A 26,581-nucleotide genomic window follows, 5' to 3' on the forward strand; every position below is an offset into this window, starting at 1 on the left:
CCCTCACCCTCATGGTTGCATGAATGATGACCCCCCTGTGCATAGCTCTTGTCTTAGTACTGGGTAAAATTCCTGGGTAAAGCAATGAATGGACCATATTCATCTGGATGCGCCTTGATGATTAGCAGGCATGAGGGTAAAAGTTACACAGACAAAATATAAATGAGTTTCATTGACATAACAATGACAATTCAAGCCTCTCCTTTAAAGAACATCTCCAAGTGGAAGCATGTACCTAAAAGCATTGATAATGGAGCCCTGAAGAAAATAATTTATTTCAGAAACTATCTTCTGCCAACGCCAAGGAACATAAGAATCAATCTGCAGTGCCTTTTGAATCCGTGCTGAAAAGGAGCAAGAAGACTGTAAGAGATCAAGCATCACTCCTGCCACCGTCTCAACAATCACACCAACAAATGGAAAGTTAGAGACAGCTCAATCATTTTCTACTCTGCAGTGGTCCAAAGATTTGGTTAAGGATAAGGGTGACTGAACAATCCAGAATATAACTGGAAAAAGCAAAGAACATCCTTGTTAGGACTTAACCAATCTGGTTGAAGCTGGATCTAGACCACACGTTAATGGGCATAAGCTCAAAATCAGCTCCAAAGCATTAGAGTAGCTGCCATATCTACACTTTCCTCAGAAAAGTCAAGAAACAGTCACAGTAGGTCACTAAAAAGTCTAACATAGGTAAAGAAGGGAGTTTCCTGCATTACATATTTAGACTTAGCCACAATAAAGTAAACAATAGACTTAGCCACAATAAAGTAAACAATCCTCTCACACAGAGGCATACATCCTTCTGACTGATAAAGCAGGCTGAATTGCATAATCTGTCAGAAATATGACTGGCTGGCATACCTCTCAATTATCCAGATTTATGCTCTTATTTTTGGTCCATTCCTCATAAAGTTAGTGGTTTTCTTCCATGAAAATACAACCACTTTTTCTCATTTTTGCATATGGGTTAGGTGTCACATCAACAGTGACAATCATTTAGAGCCAATGTTCACACCGTCAGGATACTAACCCTGCCATAGTTGTTCTTCTGTATCACATGTATGCATCATGCTCACACTTACAGCTGGTTTAGACTTTAGAGTGTCGAAACCACCTACTGCACGTCTTTGGAATGTGAGAAGAAACTGGAGCACCCACAGCAAACCCACGAAAACACAGGCAGGCCATGCAAACTATACAGAAAAGACAATCTGACCACGAATCAAACAGGAGAACCACTATCTGTGAAGCAGCAGGGTAAGCCAGCCAAATGCATCCTGTTTAAAAAATATCAAATCTATAAGTTAAAATAATCCTACCATTTAAACAAGTATTAGCTACCTAAAATATAGCATGAGAGCAATAAATGACAAAAGTTAAATTCCAGATGCTCATGAAAACAAATGATGAAAAAAGATGCAAGAAAGAGATAAAATAAGGGTGGCTGTTCACTTAAATACACTTTAAAAACTGAATTTGTACCTCAGCAAAAACTGAATGCAACTTACCAATGTGGTAGTAACTGAAAACAATTTATTCACTTAGAAATGTCATTAGATGACATCACTCCAGCTTCAGTCTACCACATCCACAAGCACTAATTAGCTATTGTAGGTGGTTAACCCTGTGCACTGTAGCCCATTCAGATGAAGCTGGAGCTATGAAAATAAAGCAGACACCTGCTTCATTTCACATTGCTCAAATCACATAACATTGTGAGGTGACAATATACTGCACATTCTGACTCCGAAGCACCAAATACAGAGATCATACAAATCACAGGTGGCTATGACAGTACATCTATTGATGTACTCAAGTAAAAAACAGTATAATTCATTGCATAATAAAATTTAATACAGTGTTATTAGGGGCAACCTTTTTAAAGCCAGTGCTTTGGGTTTTCTCCTTTCCCCTATCATTTTGCATTTGACACAGTAATCAAATTATGAGACTAATGCATACAGCATTCCTTGAACACCACATTTCTGTGCCACCACTTCTCAGGAAGTCTACCCTGAGTAGCCAGTACCACCTATTTACCTGCTGGTCAATGGAGCTTTAATTAGTTTGTAAGATGGAGATTTCATTAATACTGTAGTATGCACTGATGTTCTGACGAATTCAGGGGTCACTGAGAAATGAGGTAACTATCTAGACCATTCAGAATTTAAAACATTTATGAAAAGAGCATAACAAGTTAAAGGACAATCTAAACACATTTCCTTTTCCCACAATGCACTCTCCTTGTTATAAGGGAAAACATGGTTTAGTTGTGTTTTTACTTATCTGGCACTAATATACTGTTCAGTTTCATCTGCACATAACATGTTAAGGTTTGCATAAAATCTTTCTTTAGGAATTGTCTTCCTGGGTCTTATATCATGCTGCTCATCAGATTTTAAGTTTTGGGGCCAGAAAAGCTTACAATAAAGTGTTTTTAGCCAGTCATTTCCCTTCCACTGGGATCCTAAATCTACCAACTCTCTAGGAATTTGCAATACTTTTACTGTGCAGTCTCAGTGTGACAAACAACATCAATGACAGAAATAGAAGCTGCATTAGGAGCTAGCGTTTATAAGATCTCATTTCAGCACTGTTTTCTGCTGAGGGAGAAAACGGCATATTACAATGCATTTAGAAAATAGCAAAAAAAAAAAAAAAACAGAAAACAGAATTGCTACTGGAACGCAACTGACATTATTCTAACCCAAGATGCTCAAAGTAAGCAATAATTATGCCTACTGCCATTCTAAATAAATGTAAGTAAGACATTGTACAAGAGGACAGAAGAGTATAATCTCATCTTCTGTGGAAACATATTACACTGTAGGAAAGACAAAACTACAACAAAAAATGAAATCATGACAGTATAGTTGCCTGTAACAGCACATTTTAGAAAGTACTCATTTTCTGTTAAAATACAGTAAATTAGTAATGACTACTTACAGTGTTCCAAGGACATTGGAATAGCACATAACATCTAAGCTACTTTTTTCTTTAGTCTTTTACCTTAAAGTTCCTTTAAGTGTAATAAAAAATATCTTAAGGCAATGAGTGTGTGAAATCCTCATCAGCTTCTTGCTGTTTAATCTTGAACTAGTCATATGACGCTGTATCTACAAATATTGTGCAAATAAGTGACTGAATTTTCTTATTTCTGAAAATCTCTATGACTATTTTCATATCATTCTCCTAGACTGTCAAACGTTTTTCATTTTTCAAATACAGTCATTCATTCTTCAACATGTATTTTATCCTGTTTTGAGTCATGGGGATGCCAAACCCTATTCCAGCATTCACTGAGTACAAGACAAACAGTCAGCCCCAGAAGAGACCAACAGTCTGTCGCAGGGTGTAGCAGACATACACTGCATGCTCAGCTATGGGCAAGCTAGATGACAGCCAATTCATCTAATGGCCTATCATCATGATGAGAGCGTAAACCAGAGCACTTGGTGAAAAAACACATGGGCAAGGGAGGGCACACAGACGTTCTGCACAAAACCTTGAGACACAGGGACAATATTAGGCAGGTGATCATGAGAACCATAAGATGCCTAGCTATATGCACCCTTAAGTGCATGCACTTAAATGTTACTGTCACCCTTTTCAAACATTTAATAATTTAATAATTCTTACTGCCAAAATTGAACAGGACCATACATGATAACCCTGGTGCAATTTTGTGTCTCTCCATCTAGCCACCAAGACTAGTCTTAAATGTAGCCAAAGTAGTACTTTGACCTGTAGTGGCAACTTAGTCCACAGGCTGTGAATACACTGAGCTAGGAACCTAGCTTTCCAGAGACTCTTGCTTATTTGTCAGAGAAGATTTAGGTCCATAGTGTTGGTCTTTCTAAAACCACTGGTTTTGCAAAGAAAGAGGAGGTCAAATGAGACTGAGTCTTTTTGTGATTCGAAAAGTGAGTCACCTTGGAGCAGCCAATAGACTACTGGGTATAAGGAGGGTTGTGGTGACCTATCAGGACACTTGAAAGTTTTAAGGCATTTATTTATTTTTTTATTAGAAATCTTTGGGAACAAAGAACTCACAGAAGTGTGTTTTGTATCTCAGTTATACTACATACACATTTTGTTTAAACCAAGTGATACATTTGATTACCCCCCCAAGCAATAAATACTTTATCCTTATATTACACATATCCCTGGTTCCTGTCATATATTTCTTTAACATGATATGCATATTTTCTTGTTTGGTATGTTTTTATATTAGATTTATCCATTATCCTTAAGTTAGCCGATATCGTACTTTTGTATTAAGGCTTATTTATCCATTGTTCTTATTTTAGCTGATGTGGCATTTTTTAATATGTATCAGTGACTTAAAGGTTGTGATGCTGATACAAAGTAAATGATTAATGATCTACCTGACTGATAAATGCATAAACTGGTTAGATAAATATGCTACAAGACTAATTAATGAAAACGAAACCTCTGGATGGTTCATTCTGGAAGTATACATTTTACAGTAGTTTCTGAAGAGTACCTTTCTTCCAAGGGACTTCCACAGCTCATGCAGCTCTCGTGCCCATACCTTCAGCTTTGCATCAGAAATCTTCCCAAGAAATGTGGGACTACAAGAACAAACAAGAAAACATTAAAACCATACAAGTGATAAATGAAGTCTTAACAAAACAGGGGGTAATGGTATTAAAAACCTAAAGTGGTGCAGTCAGAAAATAGGAACAACGATAGACTAAATCTCACTGTATCTTGTTATACATAAGATTAACTGTGCTGAAAAAATCTAGTATTTATACTGAGAGATACTAAACTATAAATTAGAACAAATACATTTTTGCATATTGTAATATATCATAGCCATTTATGAATTAAGAAATTCAGTTGCACAATGAAAAAGGCTCAAACAGTTTATTAACTAGAGTAAGCACTTTTTTCAATATTGAATGACTTCATCTGACTCTGGCACCATCCACATACTGTAAGAATAAGTAGTCCCTTGAAAATTACATCATAATAAAACAAGATTAAACAGAATAAAAACGTGAAAAATACATGGCATATAAAAATATATTGATGCCTATCATTTATATTTCTTCCTTAATCTTACTTTCTAAAATACATTTAAAAATGTATGTGTTCAATTAGACCTCATACTTTCATGGCATTTAATTCTGTTTGCCATTCATACTCTTTTACATCTTTGAGACTATCATCATCTCCACTGTGATGTCAGGTTCTGTTGTTTCAATAACAAAAATTAACCTCCTAAAATCTTTACACTTTATTGTATGCTTTTATTATGCATTTGCTGTATTCCTCTTCTTTGTAGCATGACAATGTTCATATATTCTAGCATTCAACTTCCTAGTGGTTCGTCCTATATAGAACATGTGACATGTCAAACATTCAGCAACATACACCACGTTATTTGTGGTGTAATCACAATATTTTGATGGCACATAACCTCTTTCAGTATTAATCCAGAAAAAAAAATGGGCTATTTGCAATGGATCTACATTGATTGCATCAGTTACAAGAAAACATTCCCTTAACCTCCATGCTATTATCCCATTCAATAAACTTCTATTTTTCGTATTAAAGAAAAATAGACCATCCCTATTACCTGTTTAACTAAGGGATTCTCACCAGGATATGCCAGTTTTTATTGATAATACTTTTTAATATGTATACGTTAACACCATTCCCATGGTGTAACTTTTATTTTCCTCAGTTACACCCTTATTAATTTACTCCAGTTCTGTAAGGGGCCTATAAAGGTCAGCCCCCTTTTCTTTAATCTAATTGCTCAGTTTGGCAATCAGTTGCGCTGGATAACCTCTTTGTAAACATTTACTGTTGAGGATGGCAACTCACTCTCAAACTCTTCCTGAGTGCTACACAACCTACTATTTCTTATTAACCATCATTTAATTATATTTTTTTCTGATGAAAAGGGTGCATACTGTTAAACTGCAAACATCTGTTACTTACAACATTTTCTTTTCCTATTGATGTAAAGATCCTTTTACTATCCAAACATTTCTGTATTTTAATATCCAGGATGATAACACTATACTTGCTAGATTTGAATAAGAACCTTATATAAGATGTAGTGGAATATAGGTATTTCTGAAAATCTTTCAACAAATTCTCCTTACCTGACCACACAAAAAAGCAGATCATCAATGAGTCTCAGGTATTTTTTTTTTTACAAAAAAATAAATAAATAAAAGAAACACTCCATATAAATATAGTTCTTTCCTGTAGGCTAAAATTATATTGTTATAACTAGGGCCCAGTGCTACTCCCATTGGCACACCTTGTATCTGCTGATAATAATTTCTTAAATAAAAAGTAATCATGTTTCAAAACCAGTTCTTGGCATGACCTGATAAAATCAATTTCCCTAGTAGTAAACAGATCATATTCAATGGGATACCATGTTTAAACCAAAGTAAACCCAAATCCATGGGAATTACTGTTTACCACAATGCTCTACAGCTGTCCTGATTTGGCAGGTTTAATCATTTCATTAGTAAATGTAAACTAGCTGGGAGTGCTCAGAAAAGCATGAGAAAAAACGTCTTCCTTCAGAAAGTTAGTGTAATTAAATTCCTAGGAGAAAACAAGATGTCAAGCCATGTGCACCTTTCAGCAGACACACGTAAAAGTTATCCCCTTTCCTTTCAAGCACTTGATTGTGCTCAGCTTCCAAACTGACTAGGGCTGTACATGATAATCCTGGTGTAAATTTATTTTTACCCATCCAGTCACCAAGACTAGCCTTAAAGGTAGTCATAGTAGCCCTTTGTTTGACTTACATTGTTACTTATTCCATAGACTGGGAATACGTTGATTCATAGACTCATAGATTGTTACTAGACTAATGACCCAGGGGGGGCTTTTCTAATCCTAGCCAAGTTTTCCTGAAAGAATAATGATATCCTGTATCCAAATAGAACATGAGGGACAGGCATTTATAAGCTGTCTCTGTCCATAGGGGACATGGGTACCAGGCCTAGTGTAAAATTCCTATTCACTCCAAGGAGGACTGGCTGCTGTCAACAAGGATTCACCACTTCAAATACTTCACAGACAACTTTATTATACATGGAATGCAAAAGGATAAAAATAAAAAAAAACACAATAATGTAAAACATAAATAGTACAGTATTGAGGGCTTTCGTCCTAAAATAACAGTTTTTAGAATGTCTTCAGAATACAGCTGAACCATGCTGTTTGGGTTTATATACACAAAAATCCCTCCAAAAATGTAATTGCAATGTAGTCAATTAATTGAGCAGCAGTAAACAATTTAAAGGTACCGTATCGCATAAAAAATGAATAAGAGAATCTTTTAAAAACATGTTTAAAAAACAACTAAATGAAAGGGAATTGCCAGACCAAAGCGATCTTGCAAAATTTATGGGATGTTCTAGTTTTAAAAGTGGAAAGATGGAAAGGCGCCTCCATAAAAGGATATATGAACATTATTACAACATAGGGAGGCAAAATGACAATAATGCTCTTTTCAAACATTCCAAAGTGTGTTCACAAAACACAAAGTTCAAATTTGCTATTTTAGATAAGGTAGTAGAAAATGCAAGAGAGGGAGATATGAGCACATTACCTGAAGTGAAAGAAATTAAATGGCAAATCCGGTTACATGCTGCTTACCCCCAGGATTAAATGAGTACATTTCCATACAGCCTTGGTTAAATTACGGGGCTGTATTTGTTGATTGATCATTTAGAATTTTTTTCAGAACTAATTTTAATATGTTTTACTTCCTTGTTTAATAGTATGCAAATATTTTTAGACAAATTTTGACCAAGGAGATTATGTAAAGTTTGTAAGAGTTTTAGAGCATTTAGTTGTTTTTTAAACATATTTTTAAAATATTCTCTTATTCATTTTTTATGCGATACTGCACCTTTAAATTGTTTACCACTGCTGAATTAATTGACTACATTGCAATTAAGTTTTACGAGGGATTTTCATGTATATAAACCCAAACTGCATGGTTCAGTTGTATTCTGAAGAAGTCCTATTGTTTTAGGATGAAAGCGCTCAGTACTGTATTATTTATGTTTTAAATTCCTGTGTTGTTTATTTTTATCCTTTTACATGCTGTGTATAATAAAATTGTCCATGAAGGATTTGAAGTGGTGAATCCTTGTTGACGACAGCCAATCGCCCCCCCCCCCCCCCCCCCGGTGTGGTTTGGTCATTATTGGTGTTTTTTTTATGTGGATTTACTAAATTTCCTATTCCCCGTCCACTGGTCTAGGTTGTGCTTAAACTGGATAACAGACAAACTCAGCTTCACATGGATGGGAAGCCTGTTCCAAAGGAGGGGTAGTCTCTGGGACACATAATCTCTCCAGCATGTTCTGTTTAAGTCACAGACAAAATTCAGGTCCTTAGACCTTGTATTTCTGGTACTGTTTGACTTACAAATATGCAGAAGATTCATAAGCTTGGGATTTGTGGATACCTTGTAAGCCAGGCATAGATCACACCTCAGCGATCTACAGGAGACTGAATAGAGGGAAGGGACTTTAAGGCACACTGCATAAGACAGGTTTGTTATGCATTGAGATAGGAACGTAATTATTCAGAGAGTCATGTTTACTGGATGGCATAAACTTAAGTTCCTAGAACAGCTGTTTGTACAGTCACTAGTTCTGCAAATAAATAGGAGATGAAATAAGACTGGGTCTTTCATGGCTCAAAAAGTGTGATACAGGTCACCTCGTAGTAGCCTGTTGACTACTGAGTATAAGGAGTGTCTTGCCAGTTTATTAGGATAATTGAAAGATTCCATTTCCTTGGTTAAAAATCTCTGGGGCTTTTCCATTTGAGCAATATGCATGGACTGATAAATACCAAAAGGGGCACTGGAACCAGTAATGAGTCTGATAAGGAAAGAGTACAGTGATAGGATGACTTCTTTGGATCTTGAGGATATTATATTCTCTTTGAAATTAAACAAGCCAGATAATAGGAGCTCCTGACTATGCTGGCAAAATGATGATCGAATGAGAGAGAGAGAGAGAGAGAGAGACACAGTTGTCTGAATAATTACCCAGGTATCTTATATCCATTTCTGTCTGAAGAGGAGTACTATTAATAACATATGAGCAGCTTTTTTTTCTGAATGTTACTGCATTGTATGTTTTTGTTTTTAGCTTAAGACTATTTCTGGTACACAGAGGATGTGCATAATCCAGACATTGTTGGAGTTGTTATCAGTGTATGAACAGATAACAGTGCTCAGCCTGTATTATCAACACGCTTGATCAACAGGACTTCTGTGATATTGGTTGGAAGTTTGCAATAAATAAATAAAATAAATAAATGCCAAACATGAAAGGGTCCAGCGTGACCCCTGTGTTACCCCACAAGTTACAATTGTACATCCAGAGATGAACTTAGCAACTTTCACAATTTGGAATCTGTTGGATAGCCAATTTGCAATCCATTGTTGAGCATAGGGAGGGTTACATTAAGTTTGTCAAATATTTCAATAGTACTAGCACAGGGATAGCGTCAAATACATTGTTCCAGTCAAGATAAGTAGTGTGCACTGACTGTACCAAGTGATCACTCAGTGACAGACCCTGTAGCTCTTTTAAGAAGCTTACCAAGTTCAGGAGACAGGACCTGTCTTCATAAAACCAAATTAAATCAGGTCTGGATCAGTTAAGGTGCCTATGTCTGTAGAAATGAGTTCTGCTATGATGCTTTCCATGGCTTTGCATCTAAGGCTGGTGTGGCTGTAATTACCTGGGTCTATAGAATGGCTTCTGTTGAGTAAAGGTGTCACAGTTGTTGTTTTCCAGGCATCAGGCACCAGGCACAAACCATGTGACTAGGCTGAGGTAGAACAGTTTATTTGAAGGCTCAGATAGTACATACTTGGAGATGATGAGAATACAGGCTGGTATGCTGTCTGTTGTTATGGAAGGATTATTTTTTGCCTCTGACAGGGAATCTAAGACTTGGGGAAAGCAGCATTACACAAGAATAATGCAGCCACACAGAGCAAAGTCTTTTAGAATCAAGCCCATTCTACAGAGAGTGCCATGACTGTGATGTAGCTATAATAAGCTGTATAATTTACAGGAGGGACAGGACAGATATGAGCCACTGTGCCTATCCATACAATGGAATGGATTAAAACAACAGATAAAACAAGTAAACAAAGATGACAAAGGCACTGGTCACATAGCAGACTGGCAATGAGAGGATGGTCCACATATGTAGGTTGTATAAATACATATATACACACCCTCTCATCAGAGAGGAAAATATATAAGAACATTTATAGAGGGTGTACATAGGATGACAGAGAAAGGGGGCTGTCAGTAGCATGTAACCTTTTTTTTTTTCAATAATTTTTATTTTTATTTTTACATTAATAAATGTCACAAATAAAAACTATCTTACAACATAACCGTGTATATATATATATATATATATATATATATATATATATATATATATATATATATGTGTGTGTTATACATTGATGTCAAATACCACAGGATATAAGTCGTACAACATATCTATTTATACTATGTACATAGATGCTTTCACTGTTAGTTCCACAGTTATATAGACAGTATATACATTCGTAATATCCACGTTATTATTTAATATCTGAACTTGTATGTGCTTTTTGGTTCCATTATAGTGTATTTCTAAGTTGATGTGTGATGAATTATGCTAATATGATATTAAAGGTTTGTTCCCAAATTTCTCTGGATTTCATCTTTTTGTTTCTTTTATCTGTTACTATTTTATGAGCTAAAAGGTGTTGTATAGCTACTTGTTTAAAACCCTCCCAAGAGATATTTATCGTATCTAGCCATTTAAAAGCTATATACAGTTTCATTAGTAGGAAAATTGTTAAAAGTGTATTTGCTTGTTTTCTTGGTATGTTGGGTGGGAGAATGTGTAATAGAGAGAATTCCCAAGTCAATGTTGATGTTTGATAACCCGTTTTTTGTAATTGTACCTTGAGAGAGTTCCAGAGTTTATAGACACATTTACAGCTCCAAAATACATGGATTAAGTCAGCTATCTGGTCCTTACAGTGTGGGCAGAAAGGTGATTTTGATGTGTTAAATTTGTGTAGGATTGCAGGTGTAAAACAAGCATTATTATTGATCATGAGCTGAGTGTATGCTAACTTTTTGAGGGGTATAATCTTCAGTGTTAGACTGATTGTCTGGCTTATTTGCTGATCATCTATGGATGGTTTAATTTTTCTCCAGTAGTTAGAGAAGAGGAGGTTGTTCTGGTATTTGATTCATTTATCATTTTATATGAATTAGTTATAGTTTTCTTTGTTGTGATAATAGTTTTCCAAAACCTGCTACAAGTTTCTATGTCACTATTGGTCATAGTAACATTTTGGGGGTAACTGGAACACAGTTCTTTGATTTGTCTTAGGATTATTATGTGTGATTTAGGGAGGTTTAAGTTGGTCCTCATTTCTTGTATTGTACAGTTAAGGTAGGGATAAATATCTTGGATTGTTTTATCTTTCAGTCTGGGAAAAGGGACTAAGTCCAGCATCTTATTGTTCATTTTTAAATTTGGGTTTTTATGAAGGGGTTGCAGTATTGTCATGGCTTGTCTAAGGTTCAAGAATTGAAAGAGTTTTTGTGCTAAGTTAATAGAATGTTTTAAGGGCTCTATAATGTTATAAGTTTGTATTTCTTTCTGCTTCAGGAATGGAAGTGCTTTGGGATTGAAACCTAGAGCTTTAATATATCTATATTGTCACCCAAAGAGGAGACCAATTTTCCATTGACGGGTTATGTTCAGCTATTCTTAATATTCTGTTAGTGTTAATGATCAAGTAGTACATTTTAAAATCTGGTAGATTTAGTCCTCCTTTGCTTTTGGGGAGTGTTAATTTTGGATAGGAGATTCTGGTTTTTTTTTCGGTTCCCATATAAATTTTGCTAGGAAGGTATGAATTTGTTTGAATAATTTATTATGTATTGTTGTCTGTGATGTCATGAATATATACATTAGTCTAGGTAAAATGTTCATTTTGATTATTGATACTTTGGCCAAGAATGGTAGTTTTAGGTTGTTCCATCTTTTACAGTCTTGCATTATATTTTGCCTTTTAAGGTTTACATTGTGTTGGTAGAAGTCTTTTTTATTCTGGAAAAAGGTGATTCCCAGATATTTAGTTTCTTCTTTTATTTTTATTGTGTTTAACAATGGTATTAGTGAGATGGGTTTGGGTGTTTTTAGGGGAAAAATATTAGTTTTATTGAGGTTTAGTTTGTAGTTAGACATAGCCGAGAAATGTTCAATTGCAGCTATTATTTTGTTTATATCTGAATTTGGTATAGTGCAGTATATGTTCAGATCATCCGCAAATGCAGTGAGGTATATTTTGAAGTTGTGTATTGATGGAGGATTGTGGTATGTATTTTGTTTAATGTATAAAAAGAGTGGTTCTAGGTATAGGTTAAACTGGAAGGGTGATAATGGGCATCCTTGTCTTGTTCCATTTTTTATTAGAATCCTATTTGACCAAGTTTTATTTATATATAGAGATGTGTCTGGGTTGCTATAGAGAGTTTGGATGATCTGAATTAAGTTATTGGGTATATTAAAATAGGGTTGTGTTTGGAGTAAGAATTCTAGATTAACCCTATCAAATGCCTTGTGGGCATCCACTACCATTGTGAAGATGTTGATATTGTATCGGTTAGCGTAGTATATTAGTGCATCTAATGTTAATGCATTGTCACTAGTCTGTCTATGTGGTGTAAAACCGGATTGTTCTGGGGAGATGATTTTCTCTATCAGGTTTTTCATTCTGTTTGCAAGTATAGAGGTAAATATTTTAGTATCTATATTTAAGAGGGAGATGGGTCTGTAGCTGTCGGTGTTTTTGGGGTCTGTGTGTTCTTTTAATATAAAGATGGTTTTAGAGGCATTAAAGTGGATATCATTTATTTTATAGTTTATTATGTAATTCAGTGTATAGTATAGTAGTTTGGCTATCAAGGGGGAAAATACTTTGTAAAATTCTGATGTGAGTCCATCAGCCTTATGTGCTTTTTAGTGTTTGATTGTTGTAATAATTTCACTGATGGATATCGGTTCAGTTAGTTTTTTTTGTTGGTCTAAATTGAGTTTAGGCAATTTCAGTTTTTGAAGGAAAAGAGTTCTTTCTTCCTTTGAGGTTTGTAATATTTGTGCTCCATATATTTGAGAGTATATTTGTTCAAATGTTTTAATAATGTCTTAATTTTTTGTGTAGGTTTTGTCTCTGTAGTTTATTTCTGATATATTGGAGGCATTTTTGTGTTGGGAGATAATTCTGGCCAGAGCTCTAGATGGTATTTGAGCTTCTTCTGCGTAAGTGGCTAACATTCTGGCTTCATAAAAAGATAGGTTCCTGTTTTCTAACATATATAGATCCCTTTGCAATTTTAAAAGTTCTGCTTCTGTTTGGTTCTTAGGGTTATTAGTTCTTTTTCAAGATGCTCTATTTTCCCTTTCAGTATATGCTCCTCTTTCAGTTGTATTTTTTTATAGTATGCTGCTTTTTTGATTAACAATCCTCTAATTTGTGCTTTGGTTGCAGCCCATTCTATGTCAGTTGGTACTTGGAAGTTAGGGAGCTAGTGATATTTGTAAGCGCTGTTTTTAGTATTGCTTCTGTTTCTTTTATTACATCCATTTTGGAAAGTAAATTAGGGTTTAATGACCAATTATGACCCCTATTCTCTAAATATATCTTTTTGTCCCAGTTAATGTTCAGTGTGATTTTGGAGTGATCTGAAAAGAACCTGGTATGTATAGTGATTGTTGGGTCCATGTTAATGAATATGTCAGAGATTAAGAAGAAGTCTATCCTTGACCACATTTTGTGGCATTGCGAATAGAATGTGAATTTCCCTGTTTTATCTGCACTGTTCTCATATTTAAAAGGGTCATATAGTTTGAAATCTTGTTTGAGTTCATTGAGGGCTAATGTGGCTTGTTTATTATGTGTTTTGATCAGATGAGATTTATCCTTTTCTGGGTTTTGATATGTGTTCCAGTCACCTCCAATCACTAGGTAGTGATCTTTAAATTGGTTTAAGGTTGGGTATAATGACATAAAAAAGTGTTGTTGGTTATTACAGGGTGCGTAAACATTAAGTACCATTATAGGTTTTGGTATTATAGGACTACTAAATGTTACATAACACCATCTTCCCTCCTTGTCAGCTTTGGTTTTAAGTATTTTTCCTTAAATTGTTTTTTAATTATTATGGCAGCCCCAGCACTGTTTGTTTTCCCCTCTGAAGCTATAATTTGACTTATCCATTTCTTTCTGCTAATTTCTGCCCATTGATCTGCAGTCAAGTGCGTTTCTTGTATTAGTATGAGGTTGGCTGTGGTTTTTAATGTAAGGTGTAAAAATAGTTTTCTTTTCTTCTTGTTTTGAAGCCCTTTAACATTCCATGATTCTATTTCCCACATTTATTTATTAGGTGTATTCCTTAGATATGCCATGTATATTAGTTTTGTTTTGTTATCTTTGTATGTGTTACTGTGTGATGGTTTAGGAAAGCATCTATTTATCCCTGTCCCTACTCTGTGCCTAACCACTATATCCCTGGACCAGGAATAGTCAGGGGGGGAGGATGAAGGTTCGTTATATGGTATACCTTTACTTCTAATCTTGGAATGTGTTTTCTTTTTAGATATAGATTTAACCCATAGTATCCCCCCTGTGTTACTATAAACAATGTGGACAAAGCTGAACAAACTAGTTCCCTCAACAAACACTGTTACTTAATATCCCTAGCCTCTTCCAACATATTATTTTTACAATTATGGTATTGCATTTAAGGTACATCATGTATTGTTTTTGTCTTGTGACTAATTCTTTCTAATAGTATTTTTAAAACAGCATATTAATATATATTCCTCAGTAAATTATAGCAATATATGTACCATAGTAATATTGTTAAACAATCAATCTTGTCATTTTTACATTTTTCTTTCATTTGACTTCTTTTTCCTCCCCTTTATTTATTCAGATTTCGGCCTTCATTGGTGCCTGTAATGTTTTTCCACATCAATCTGTGTGGGTTATAAAATATATACTTTGCACCTATTTATCAGAGGTAGGAAATATAGAGAGACAGAAAAAAAAGAAAAAAAAAACAGCTTAGCCAAACAGTCCTTCTGCTATAGTTAACATATTAAGGCTATATTTACATTACCCCAAGATTGTTAGGTTACTTTACTATTTTCCTGAGATTATTTCTCTCCAGGATCTTTTAACACATTTCTAGTATTTACATAAAACATTTAACAATTTTTTTTCCTTTTTTTCCCAATATTAATCTATGAGCTAGCCTGTTTCTGACAGTTTATTTCTTGCCTATTATTTAAGGCTGGATTTTCATTCACCTACACAGTCCTGGGTGTACTGTTTTAGTGAATGGTTCAGTTCAACAGTGCCTTATTTCTTCAAGGTTTTGCTTGCAGGTTGGTTGACATCTATGGTGCAGCTTTCTTCTTTTAGCTGGTGCAGATCAAGTTTCATTTTTCAGGCAGTAAAATCTTTTGGAGCTTGCTGAAATCCATTTTGTCTGACTGTTCGTAATGGAGCCCTCAAAATCGTAGGGGGACTGATTTTGCAGACCAATGTCCCAGGAGGAGGCTCCTTCCTATATTCGCGCATCAGAAACGGCAGTTGATTTGTGGTTCCTACCCAGGCTGTACTTCCTTTTCCTGTGTTCCTCATGGCTCACATCATGAATTTAAGGGCCTAGACAGCAAGGGGAAGCTTTCAGAGTTGGATCCCAGCTAGAGTGCTCGTGAATGGGGTCGTTTTTTTCACCCAAGGGTCCTTTATCATTTTTTGTGGATTTATTTCACTTCTGAAGGTGGAATTTGCTTGAAAACGGCTAGGAATGTCTATTTTGCCTCTTTGGGGTTAGTGACCATGTATTTAACCTCTTTGATGTAGAAGATGAACTGATTTGGATATTTCATCTGGAATTTGATTTTTTTTCTATTAGGAACCTGCAGTATGGAGATATTAGTTGTCTTGCTTGTCTTATTTGTATTGGGAGGTCTTGAGCAAAGGAGATTTTATTATTATTCCAGGTGAGTGTGCCTTTTTTCTTTGCTACCAGTATGATTTTATTTACATCTTGGTAGTTTAATATTTTAATATAGACAAGTCTTGGTTTCAGTGGTGTTTGCATTTCCCTCAGGGATCTGTGGGCTCTCTCTATTGTTATTTGCTGCATTTCTTCAGGTTCCTCTAGCAGGGAATTTATTATTTGCTTGATTATTGGTATTAGATTGTTATGAAGTACAGTTTCAGGTATTCCTCTGATGATGATATTGTTCCTTCGAGATATTGCTTCCAGGTCTGTTATTTTTGCTTGTAAGTTTTGTATTTCTTTGTCATGGGCATCAGTTCTTTGAGAAATAGAGTCTATTTTTATTTCATTTTCTATTATTTTGGACTCAGATTTTTCCATTCTGGATATTATTTGGCTGAATGAGTCACCAAAGATTTGAAATTGTAATGATATGTCCTTTATTGCTTGCTGGATAGGTAATAAGACAGATTTTATGTCTTCCAGATTAGCTGGCTGGTCTGTCTTGGATTTATTTGTAGTTTTAGAGCTGTCAGTTTGTTTAGTTGTCTTTTGTCTTTTTGAAGTTGTGTCTTTCTCAGGTGAGGCTAGTACTGAGAATTTGGTCTTAGTTGCTGTTGTTTCCATATTATTTTCCTCTTTTGACATCTTGCTGTATAGTGTTTTACCAATCTTGCAGTCAGATGCAGGGCCTTAGTAGCACATGGCTTAAGCTGTTATTCAGAAATCTTAGTTAATCCTGCTGCTTCTGAGCTGAATCTGTCACCTTTTCTTCCTCTTTTGTTTGCTGGATGATATTAGCAGTAAATATCTACAGTTATTTTTGTATTATTAATTCTGCGTTGCCTTCTGGGTTTGTTTTAATCCAGGGTATATCAGAGACCTAGGTGATAGCAGTGCTCACAGAACAGTGGCCATTTTGAACTCAGTAACATGTAACCTTAATATGCCAACTATTAATCAAAGCAACTTAACTATAGCCATATTTAAAAGCAGGATAATTTCTGACACCTTACAACATGGCATGTGTCTGAGGGTTAATACTAGCATTTACTTGAGGAATAAGCAATTTTGGAAGAGGTGTTCTCAAATGGGGATAGAGGAATGATCTCAGTCACAGATGTGAGTAGCCATTTGTGAACAAGTGTTCACCCAACACCATGGTTTCAAGCCAAACAAAAGCAAAGATTCTGGGCTTCAGTATGGCAGTCTTTGCCATATAAAACAGAATAGCTCCAGCAAACAGGTAGGATGATATGAAAGAGCAACACTAACATTATAACTACCATCACAGAAGTGACAAACCTTTGTGTGAAAAAGATGTGCAAATCAAAATGAATCAATATACTGTTGTTCTCAAATCAGGTGACATCAAATGTTAAAAAGAAACTCATAGCAATTAGAAAATATAAGGAAACAGGAGGAGGGAGGCAGGCATAGAACAATAATCATTAAATGTGGAAGAAGCAGTAAAGGCAGTCAGAAAAATCAAAGGCTCAAAATGAGGAAACTATATCCAAGTCAGCCAGGAAGAGAAAACAAATCTTCCCCAGTAGACATGGGATCAAATAAATGCAAGAGTAAGGATAATGAAGCTAAATAAAATGAAAAGTGGTGGGCAAAATGGATAATGAAAATTAATACTTTTCATCAATAATCAGAGGAAGAGAAGGCATTCTTCCAGTTAGTAGAAGTGTCCATGATAAAACTGGTTTCAATTCATTAAAAGAAGAATTATAAAATAATTCCAAAACCTTAAGGTAGACAAGGCAATGTTACTGTTGAAATTCAATGTGGAAGTCTTTTAGAAATTAAGGGAATACTGCTAATACTTCTAACTAATCACTGGAGACGAGTAAGGGTCCTGAAGACAAGGACAGAGCAGATAAGATTCCTCTTCACAAAAGTGACAGAGGCAGAGATTCGGCATTGCCGAACTTTTAGTCTGACCTCAGTTGTAGGGCAAATCCCTCAACACCCAGTGAAGGAAAGAATTGTGAAATATTTGGAAGGCGGTGACTCACAGATGCCAAAGCAGCATTGCCTGATGGTTGATGGGTCAAGCCAGACATGGTTTTTTTTAACTAACAAGGTTTGTAAATATAAAAGGGCTATGAATATGGGTTGCTTAAACTTTAACAAGGTATTTATTGCTATACCACACAAAAACGATCAGTGAAACATGAAGGTGATCCACAGTATTAGCAAGGGTAAAATGATAGCTAGACAAAAAGATACAGAGGGTGATACCAAATGGAGTTTATTGCTGTGAAAGGATAATTATCAATGGGATACAACAGGATTCAGTAGATGGGCAAGTTCCTTTCAGTATCTATTTAACTGACACAAGGTCTGTGGAACAACGTATGCCATTTTACTAACAACAAAATGGAACACAACAAGGTTAGTACATAAAAAGGATAGAATGAAAGAAAAGTTTAAACATGACAGTTTTAGTTCAGTGTACAGAAAATGAAATATAATACAGCTGGAGAATAAGCAATAGTAACAGCAGATGTGGAAAGGTACTTGGGGATAGTCTTGTCAGGTAGTGTAAGGGTAAGGAAAACAAGTTACGAAAACAGCAAGGAAGGCTGGCATGATTTAGAGATTCTTTAGAAGAGATATTGTCAGCAGAAAAAAAGAGTTATACTCCTTCTTAATAGACTCATCTAGGATGTTGTTATGAGCAGTTCTGGAGATCTGATCTTTGCAACAGGATAGGCAGGATGAATCACTTCAGAGGACAGTAAAACAGCAATGCAGAATATACATTACAAGCCATATAAAAATAAAATAGTGGGTGTTAATACATATAGTGCTAAAAAAAGAATAAGGCCTGACAGCAATCATTTAATACCTCAGAGAAATTCATGTAGTCTATGTGGATGCCATGTTAAGAAAGAAAGAATAACGTGCAACAAAAAAGTGGACAAAATCTAAAAAAAAACAGGTGAACAGTGCTGGGCAATTATGAAGAAGTATTTTCACAGAAATGGTTGTGAATGACCAATATAGTTTCCGGAAGAGGTAGAAGGGTTAGAAGGGTTAAAAGTAGTGACAAAATTCAAAAATGCATAAGACAGACACAGTTCTTATGAGGGACAGGAAAATAAGCTATTGTTATAGTAGGATAGATGACTTATCCAATAAGCAGGAACACAAGCAGATTCTATGAGACAAGCTATATAACAAAATGTTATTAACAGCAATCTCTAAATTATGTTTGATAACTATAACCATTTCCACTGATACTGTAATCTAGGGCATTAGTATGTTGCATAAATACTGCAGAATTTAAGAAATGTATAAAAAGTGTGGAATTCATAAACAAATGTGTGGTGCAACATGGATCTATGGTATAGAGGGATATATCTGTGAATGAGTCCCAGGTGACCCATTTTCAACTAGTGGCACATGTGTTGGATGGACTGGCTGTGGGAGGATGAGACTGAGCTGTGGACACACACTTGCCCATCCTAGGGAATGGAGCAGCTCAGTCCCTGCAAGGGTGACTCATGCAGGAGTGCAGGTGCATTACCTAAAGCAAGGAGCCTGGCGTACCCACAGAGCATAGTGGTGACTTGTTATCCTGGGTATTGTATAAGCTTTTGGGAGGGAATAGGGAATTCTGCTCTAACACGTGACATATGCTTTCACCAGGGAACAAATGAGCTCATGCCCTGATGGAGTAATGAACAAGTCAACTGGATGCAGGAAGGGGAACCAGTGAGCAGATTCTGGGACCTCCCCCCCAAAAAATGCATGGTGCAAATCAGCACAAGAGAATTATGACAATTTGTGCAATTCAGCGCTATTAGTAGAACAGTACAATACTCAAATGTCACTCTGCTAACTGAATGGCAGGGTGCAAATTATTATAATGGACTAATGGTGACTGGCACTTCAAAATCATGTATATCATAATGGAATGCTAATGACCTTTATACTTTGCTATAGTGAAATTATGCAGGATTAAAGAGGAAGGTAGCCCCATAGCACTGGTCCTAGCTTCATGTTATAATGTCATGGCAAATAGAAAAGTGATAACACCTGCAGTATGTCAGGGGTTCCTCTTCTACACAGTTTATTTTGCATTTCTTGGATGGTGGCCAGTGCACCTATTTCACTCTGCCTACAGCAAGGCATCCCAGCATGCATTTAGTATTGCTGGGTTATGCCAGGTATACAGTGCCTTTATTAAGCTAGCAGAATTCAAATCACATGCTATTAACTGCATGAACAGTGAATCTATGAATTGCTGTGGTATACCATGTATGGCCAAGAAATAACAGAGCGAACAGCACTGTGAAGAGGGAAGGAAGAGGAAGGGATTCCCCTGCACAGTAGGCAACATTTTTTTACAAAAAGAAGGTGGGAAGTGCTTCTCCTGGATGAAAAGCACTGCATTTTACTGTACATGAAGTAGAAAGGGTGTACTTATACAGTGAGCAAAATATACTTATATACAAAGGACTGGAGGTGTGACACCCAAGATACTGAGTGTGAAACATTTATTGTTTGGAGTGGGGGTGACACAGATAACCCTAGAAACTAAGTTCTACATTATATGGTCTTGGAAGGAAAGGAGAGGGACTCTAGCCATGAGCATTATTATAATGACATGGAAAAAAAGAAGTTATCTTCTTACCATATCGTTCCATCTTTGTTGTTGATCTCCATTCATTCATTACTGATGGGGTATCGGTTCCATCCTCGAAACCAAGTCGGCAGTTATAACAAGCTCGCGCCAGCCAAAAAAACTCACAAGTTAAGCTTACCCATAGTGCCCGTCTCTCTATCACCTCAGATCAAGTTTGCCTGTAAGAAAGAAAGCAAAGACTTATCTGAGCAAATTCCTTAACACAGAGCTTGAACCAAATCCGAACCTCCAGGAGTCTTTCAGAGGGGGTAGGAGGGTGGGATGTAATGAATGAATGAAGATCAACAACACAGGTGGAACGTTATGGTAAGAACATAACTTCTTTATCTGATGTTGTTAATCTTCATTCATTCATTACTGATGGGACAGAGTCCCTAGCTACAGGTAGCAAGGGTAAGCAAACTATAAACGACTAATATTAAGATAGAAAAATCTCAAAAGTAGAGAAAAATTATCCAAGTTGAAATATAAATTCTAAACCACTTAGCTTGAGAGCTGGCCTGATGCATCTTGATACTCTACGCAGCAAACGAGATCTGAGGTGATAGAGAGAGGGGCACTATGGGTAAGCTTAGCTTGTGAGTTTTTTGGCTGGTACGAGCTTGTTATAATGGCTGATACCGGTCTGAGGATGGAACCGATACCCCATCAGTAATGAATGAATGAAGATTAACATCAGATTATGCTGTTTGTGCAACATTACTCCTTACAGGCCTTACTGTATATTTCTATCAGTGAGCCTGTTTGGAACTCCTGTAGAGGCTAGCACTACACAATTAGTGTGACTAATAATATATTTATAGGACAGATAGACAACACTATGCAGTACGACTCATGGTGGCTCCACTACATGTAAACTAGGCTGTGCTATGCCTGGAGTCAGAATATGTACTGATTTGGGTTAAATTGTCAGCCATTTTAAACTGTAGTAATTGGGAAAGAATGCAAAAGTTTTTTTTTTTTTTTTGTTTAAGATTTTAAATATTTTTTGGCAAATTACTTCAGAACTAATTTTGAAGCACTAGTGCAGACTAGAACAGTAACTGCAATAGAGTGTAGTAGAGTAAACAGGAGTATATGTATAATTTTTTATCTAATATATTCCAGAAAGTGCAGTTAGTTGTGATATACACACACACACACACACACACACACACACACACACACACACACACACGCATATGTCAAAATTGCTGTACCTCGGAGTACAGCCAATACTAAGAGTTACCACAGTCTCACAATTACTATTCAACCCCCACATGCACATTTGTATTTCTTCAGTTCTGAGGACTTCATTTATGGACCTTAGAATTTAAAAAAGCTCCCTCTTAGGTCTCTTAAGAACTATCTTGTTATGATGGTTCACTAGCGAGAATAATATTTTAGGATTGTTTTTATTTTTAATATCTTGGAACAATTTAATACATTTCATGCTTATAACTGGGATGAAGAAGTTACTGTAAGTGATGGAGATTAAAAACTCCTCCTGGATGCCAGCAGGGCAATCACCAGTCATGGTAGGCATTCATCCAGGCATCTATCAATTTGTGTGTGGGTTTGTGCTCGCACATGCATGTACCATGGCACTAACTCCTGTGTGTGCTTGTAAATGTATGTGACAGTAGGTAATATTTTCACCTCCGGGTGTTCATGTTCCCACAGTCCCTATAAATGTTGCCACATATATGGCTTGGCAATGAACAAGCACACATTCTGACTGCTGCTGCCTCCAAGCCACCTTTCCTCCAGTAGATGTCTACAGTGCAGTGAGATGAACCACCGCCCTCCCTCCAAGATTGTTGAACTAGCATTAACCACCCACTGCCATCCCTCATCCTCCTCCTCTGATTGGATACTACAGGTCCCAAGCCACTAGTCAAACTCAGGCTGTCTCAGCCATAGTTAGGGGCTTCATCTTTGTACTCCACAAAGCCAGGCTTAGGACTGTAATTGGTGATTTGCATTTTTTGAGAATTGGAGAAATCAATGTAATGTTAAGTGGTATAAAGATTTTAAAATGCTTGTCTATGTATTCCCAGGGATTCAGAATGAACCCCACCATTGGCAGTAAGAGCAGTGCCCAAAAAAGGGCTGTTTACAAAATATGGAAAAAATATGATTCAGATACAAATAAGCTGCAATGAGGAAAGAGCTCATTATCAGTTAATTTGCATGTCTCTCAATCACCTTTAATACCGCTAGTGCTAATCAGTATTCTAATTAACACTGGGGGTCCATTTATTGTGTTGGCAGAGGCACCCCCCTTCACTCAATCTCTCTCTCACGCACAGGCATACATACATACTCAAACACACACACCTCTGGCCTGTCCCTAAGTTGATAGAACCTCCCCGATGTCTCATTTTATTTTTTTATCCTTGCCCTCGTAAATCATGGATCTTTACAGTCAATAATAATGCCAAACATTAGAGTTTCATTTTCCTTAGTTTATAAAGTGAATAATGATGCTAAAACTGTTAATCTATTCACTTTTTAAATAAGTCCCAGTAATAGTTTAAATATTTGCTTGATGTCTATTGTTCTGCCTCCTCCCCCACATGGACGCACATCTGTTCCTATCAGCTGTCTGTCCCTGATTCTATAATACGTTTCACCTCCTTCTTATAGGTGTTCTGTCCCTCATAACTCAGTGACTATTGCAGTCATTGAAGCATGTCAGACATTAGCATTGCAAACTTCTAATTATGTAAAAATAAATAAATAAACAAACAAACTCTACACTAGCTGATCAGTTAGAGTAGATTGTTAAGGCAGCTGGTCTCTGTAGCAAGGGTGCAGGGTTCAAAAGCTTTTCATCCCGTTTACTGTAATTTTTTTTTTTTTACAGACTTAGGTAATATTAGAAGAATAACCTTTGAGTCTACTGGTGGTGCAAAGGACTAACACATTGTGGGGGTGTGCCAAAGCAACAATTTTTAAATCTTTTTAAGTGCCTTGAAGGAATAATGTAGGCATAACATAATATAGTCATCCCTGGTGTCTAGTGTTCTCCCTCCCCACATCTTTCATGCACCAAAACATTTTATTTATAATTTGTAAGTCCCTTGAAGGCAGAATACAAAGAGACTACTCCAGTGTCTAGTATTCCCCCCACCCCATGTCTTTTGTGGTACAAAACATTTTTCTTCTTTTGCATGACTTACTTGTTAATCTAGGGAAGTGTGGAGGTAAGACAGCTCACACACACACACACACACACACACACACACACACACACACACACACACACACACACACACACACACACACACACACACACACACACGCACACATTCATCCATACACATGCATACACATTCCTCCCACCTAAATGCATTCAAGCATATACATACACACACACACACACACACACACACACACACACACACACACACACACACACACACACACACACACACACACGCACACATTCATCCATACACATGTATACACATTCCTCCCACCTAAATGCATTCAAGGATACATACATACACACACACACACACACACACACACACACACACACACACACACACACACACACACACACACACACACACACACATCACCAGCACTACCTGCCTGCTAAACTCACTAGTACTTACCTCTGCCAGGTTGGGTGAACACAAGATTTTGCCCATGCTCAATAACATGGGCAGCCAGTGTTCGTTCAGCAGCCAAGTGAATCCCTTTGTTGTGTAAGTATTTACTGTGGGCATTTTTGTGAAGAGTACATGGCTAATTAGAATTTGTCTCTCTCACAGAATACCTTGTTAGCATTTAGCAAGGCACCACTTGCAGCCCACCACTGTGCTGCACATCTTCATGCTAAAGAACCAGGGTAAGGTTGTCTCTGAATTGGAAATGATTACCACGAGGTGTACACCATGTGTATACCTCACTCTAACTTTCTGAATTTGGCCCATTGTGTATATATGAACTGTTGTTGCCCTTTCAATGTACATGAGTGGTGTAGCCGTTTAAAAAAAATGACCTAGTCCATAATGCCCTGTAGTTTTTAACCTGTAGTGAGCTGTATGTGATATGCTGACGTGTTAATGCTATTTATCATGAAAGTTAGCTATTTCCTGAAACCACAATGAATCATGACGTACCTGACTTGACCGACGGATTAACTTGAATAATTTTCAGAAACAACTTCTAACAGTCAGGAATAAAAGTACTTTGTCTTTTTGACTGGATATCATCTACTCTGTTGCTTTCTTTAGTGCAGTCAGTTGGTCCATTACTTGCTATGTGCTTCTGATTTGGTAGTGTTTGTGGAATTAACTGTGCCTGGGGTTACTTTGTAAACTGTTTTGTATAAAACTGACAAACTGTCTGTTTATCTGTTATGGACAGATGTCTCTAAAATTTCCCCCATAGGAGAACTAGGAAAGGAGAAAAGGAAGGCATGTGGTCATTCAGAGGATCGTTCATTATGTCTGCCCTTTCCTGCTAAATTTCAACCATAATTTAACTGTTTTCTCTTATACTGCCTTTGTATAGGAAACTTCATGAAGGAAGTACTTTCCTATAGGGTGATGTTTTTTATGTGAAGATAAATTCTTTTGAAACTAAATGGTAGTAAGATTATACATTTCCTTAAATAAATACCTCTTGGTTTCAGCAGCTATCTTCCTGAAAAGTAAATCTTGTTTTACAGGTGAACTTAATAGTTTAAATTTAACAAATTCATTGCAATTTTTTTTGCAATCATAAGCACACTTCAGTTTGTGAATGACTGTCATATTCACTGTAGCAGCTAGCATTGCTAACCTAGTCACAGCAACTTCATTAGATAAATTCTGTGAGCGATCCTGACTCCAAATCAGTAAAGAACTCTCGCCAGACATCATGTATCTGGCAGTTAGTGCAGTGGATTAAAGCTCCAACTTGTCAATAAGGCACTTATTGTTTCAAGGATACATGGCTTGAATCGTTTCATCATCATATGCCTGCTATGTGGTCATGATCAATTAATTTAACCAGCTAGTGCTTTGGTGCAGTTGGGAATGTAGGTTAGGCCCCTTAGTGGTCTTCTGGACTGCATGATTAGTAAGAATCTATGTTTATATAATTTATTTGGGGTTGACATAATGGGTAAGGTATTTACCTCAGAGATACAATGTACATGGTTTCATTTTCACTTTGGTCACTGTCTGGTTATTGGCTAGGCCATGGACAGACAAGCTGAGATGGCCACAAGATGCACCTTGATAGATGCACAAGATAAGCCATGATTGCACAAATATTTTAAAACCAGAGGGGCAGTCACCATACCGGGCCCTCTGATATCAGTTAGGCACCACCTACAAAACCTCTTCCACTGGTAGGCATAAGATTTTCTTGTTGCATGTTTTTTTTTTTTTTGCCTCCTTTACTACCTGCTGTGCATCCTCATGGAACAAGTATCTAAAAGGTATCAAAATAGAATTATCCATCTAAAGACTAAATTACTAGGACTGAACAAGCATTTTTCTCCAAGATTCTAACCACTTGCCAATTTTATTCAAGGGTGTAGGTTTAGAAGAACCCAGTGCTTTTTTGCGCGAGTTGACAGCTGAAGGAACTGCAGCTGAGTCAGCTAACAAAGGAACATGGAGAGCTGCAAGATCAGAATACACCTTGTATTTCCTCATAGCCTTTTTAGGAACTGGTTCACTAGACAAAGAGTTTTTACATTCAGTTTTATAGACATCTTCTAAGGCTGGTAACAGAAGAGGAGCAACCAAAACATTCGGAATCTCAACTTCAATAAAACTCCAGATTGCTT

At 36.5% G+C, this 26,581-nt stretch overlaps 1 protein-coding gene across 1 annotated transcript in view; it reads right to left on the bottom strand.

The window, feature by feature from the left end:
• TREH (trehalase) overlaps positions 1-26,581 on the bottom strand; it is a 341,626-nt gene that overhangs the window by 303,574 nt on the left and 11,471 nt on the right. Inside the window, exon 4 of the mRNA XM_044079440.1 lies at positions 4,511-4,598. Within this exon, the coding sequence (XP_043935375.1) occupies positions 4,511-4,598 (88 nt within the window). The remainder of the gene's footprint in view (positions 1-4,510; positions 4,599-26,581) is intronic.

Source organism: Protopterus annectens, chromosome 8.part0, assembly GCF_019279795.1.
Source record: "Protopterus annectens isolate FY-2018-M chromosome 8.part0, PAN1.0, whole genome shotgun sequence".
NCBI lineage: Eukaryota > Metazoa > Chordata > Ceratodontiformes > Protopteridae > Protopterus > Protopterus annectens.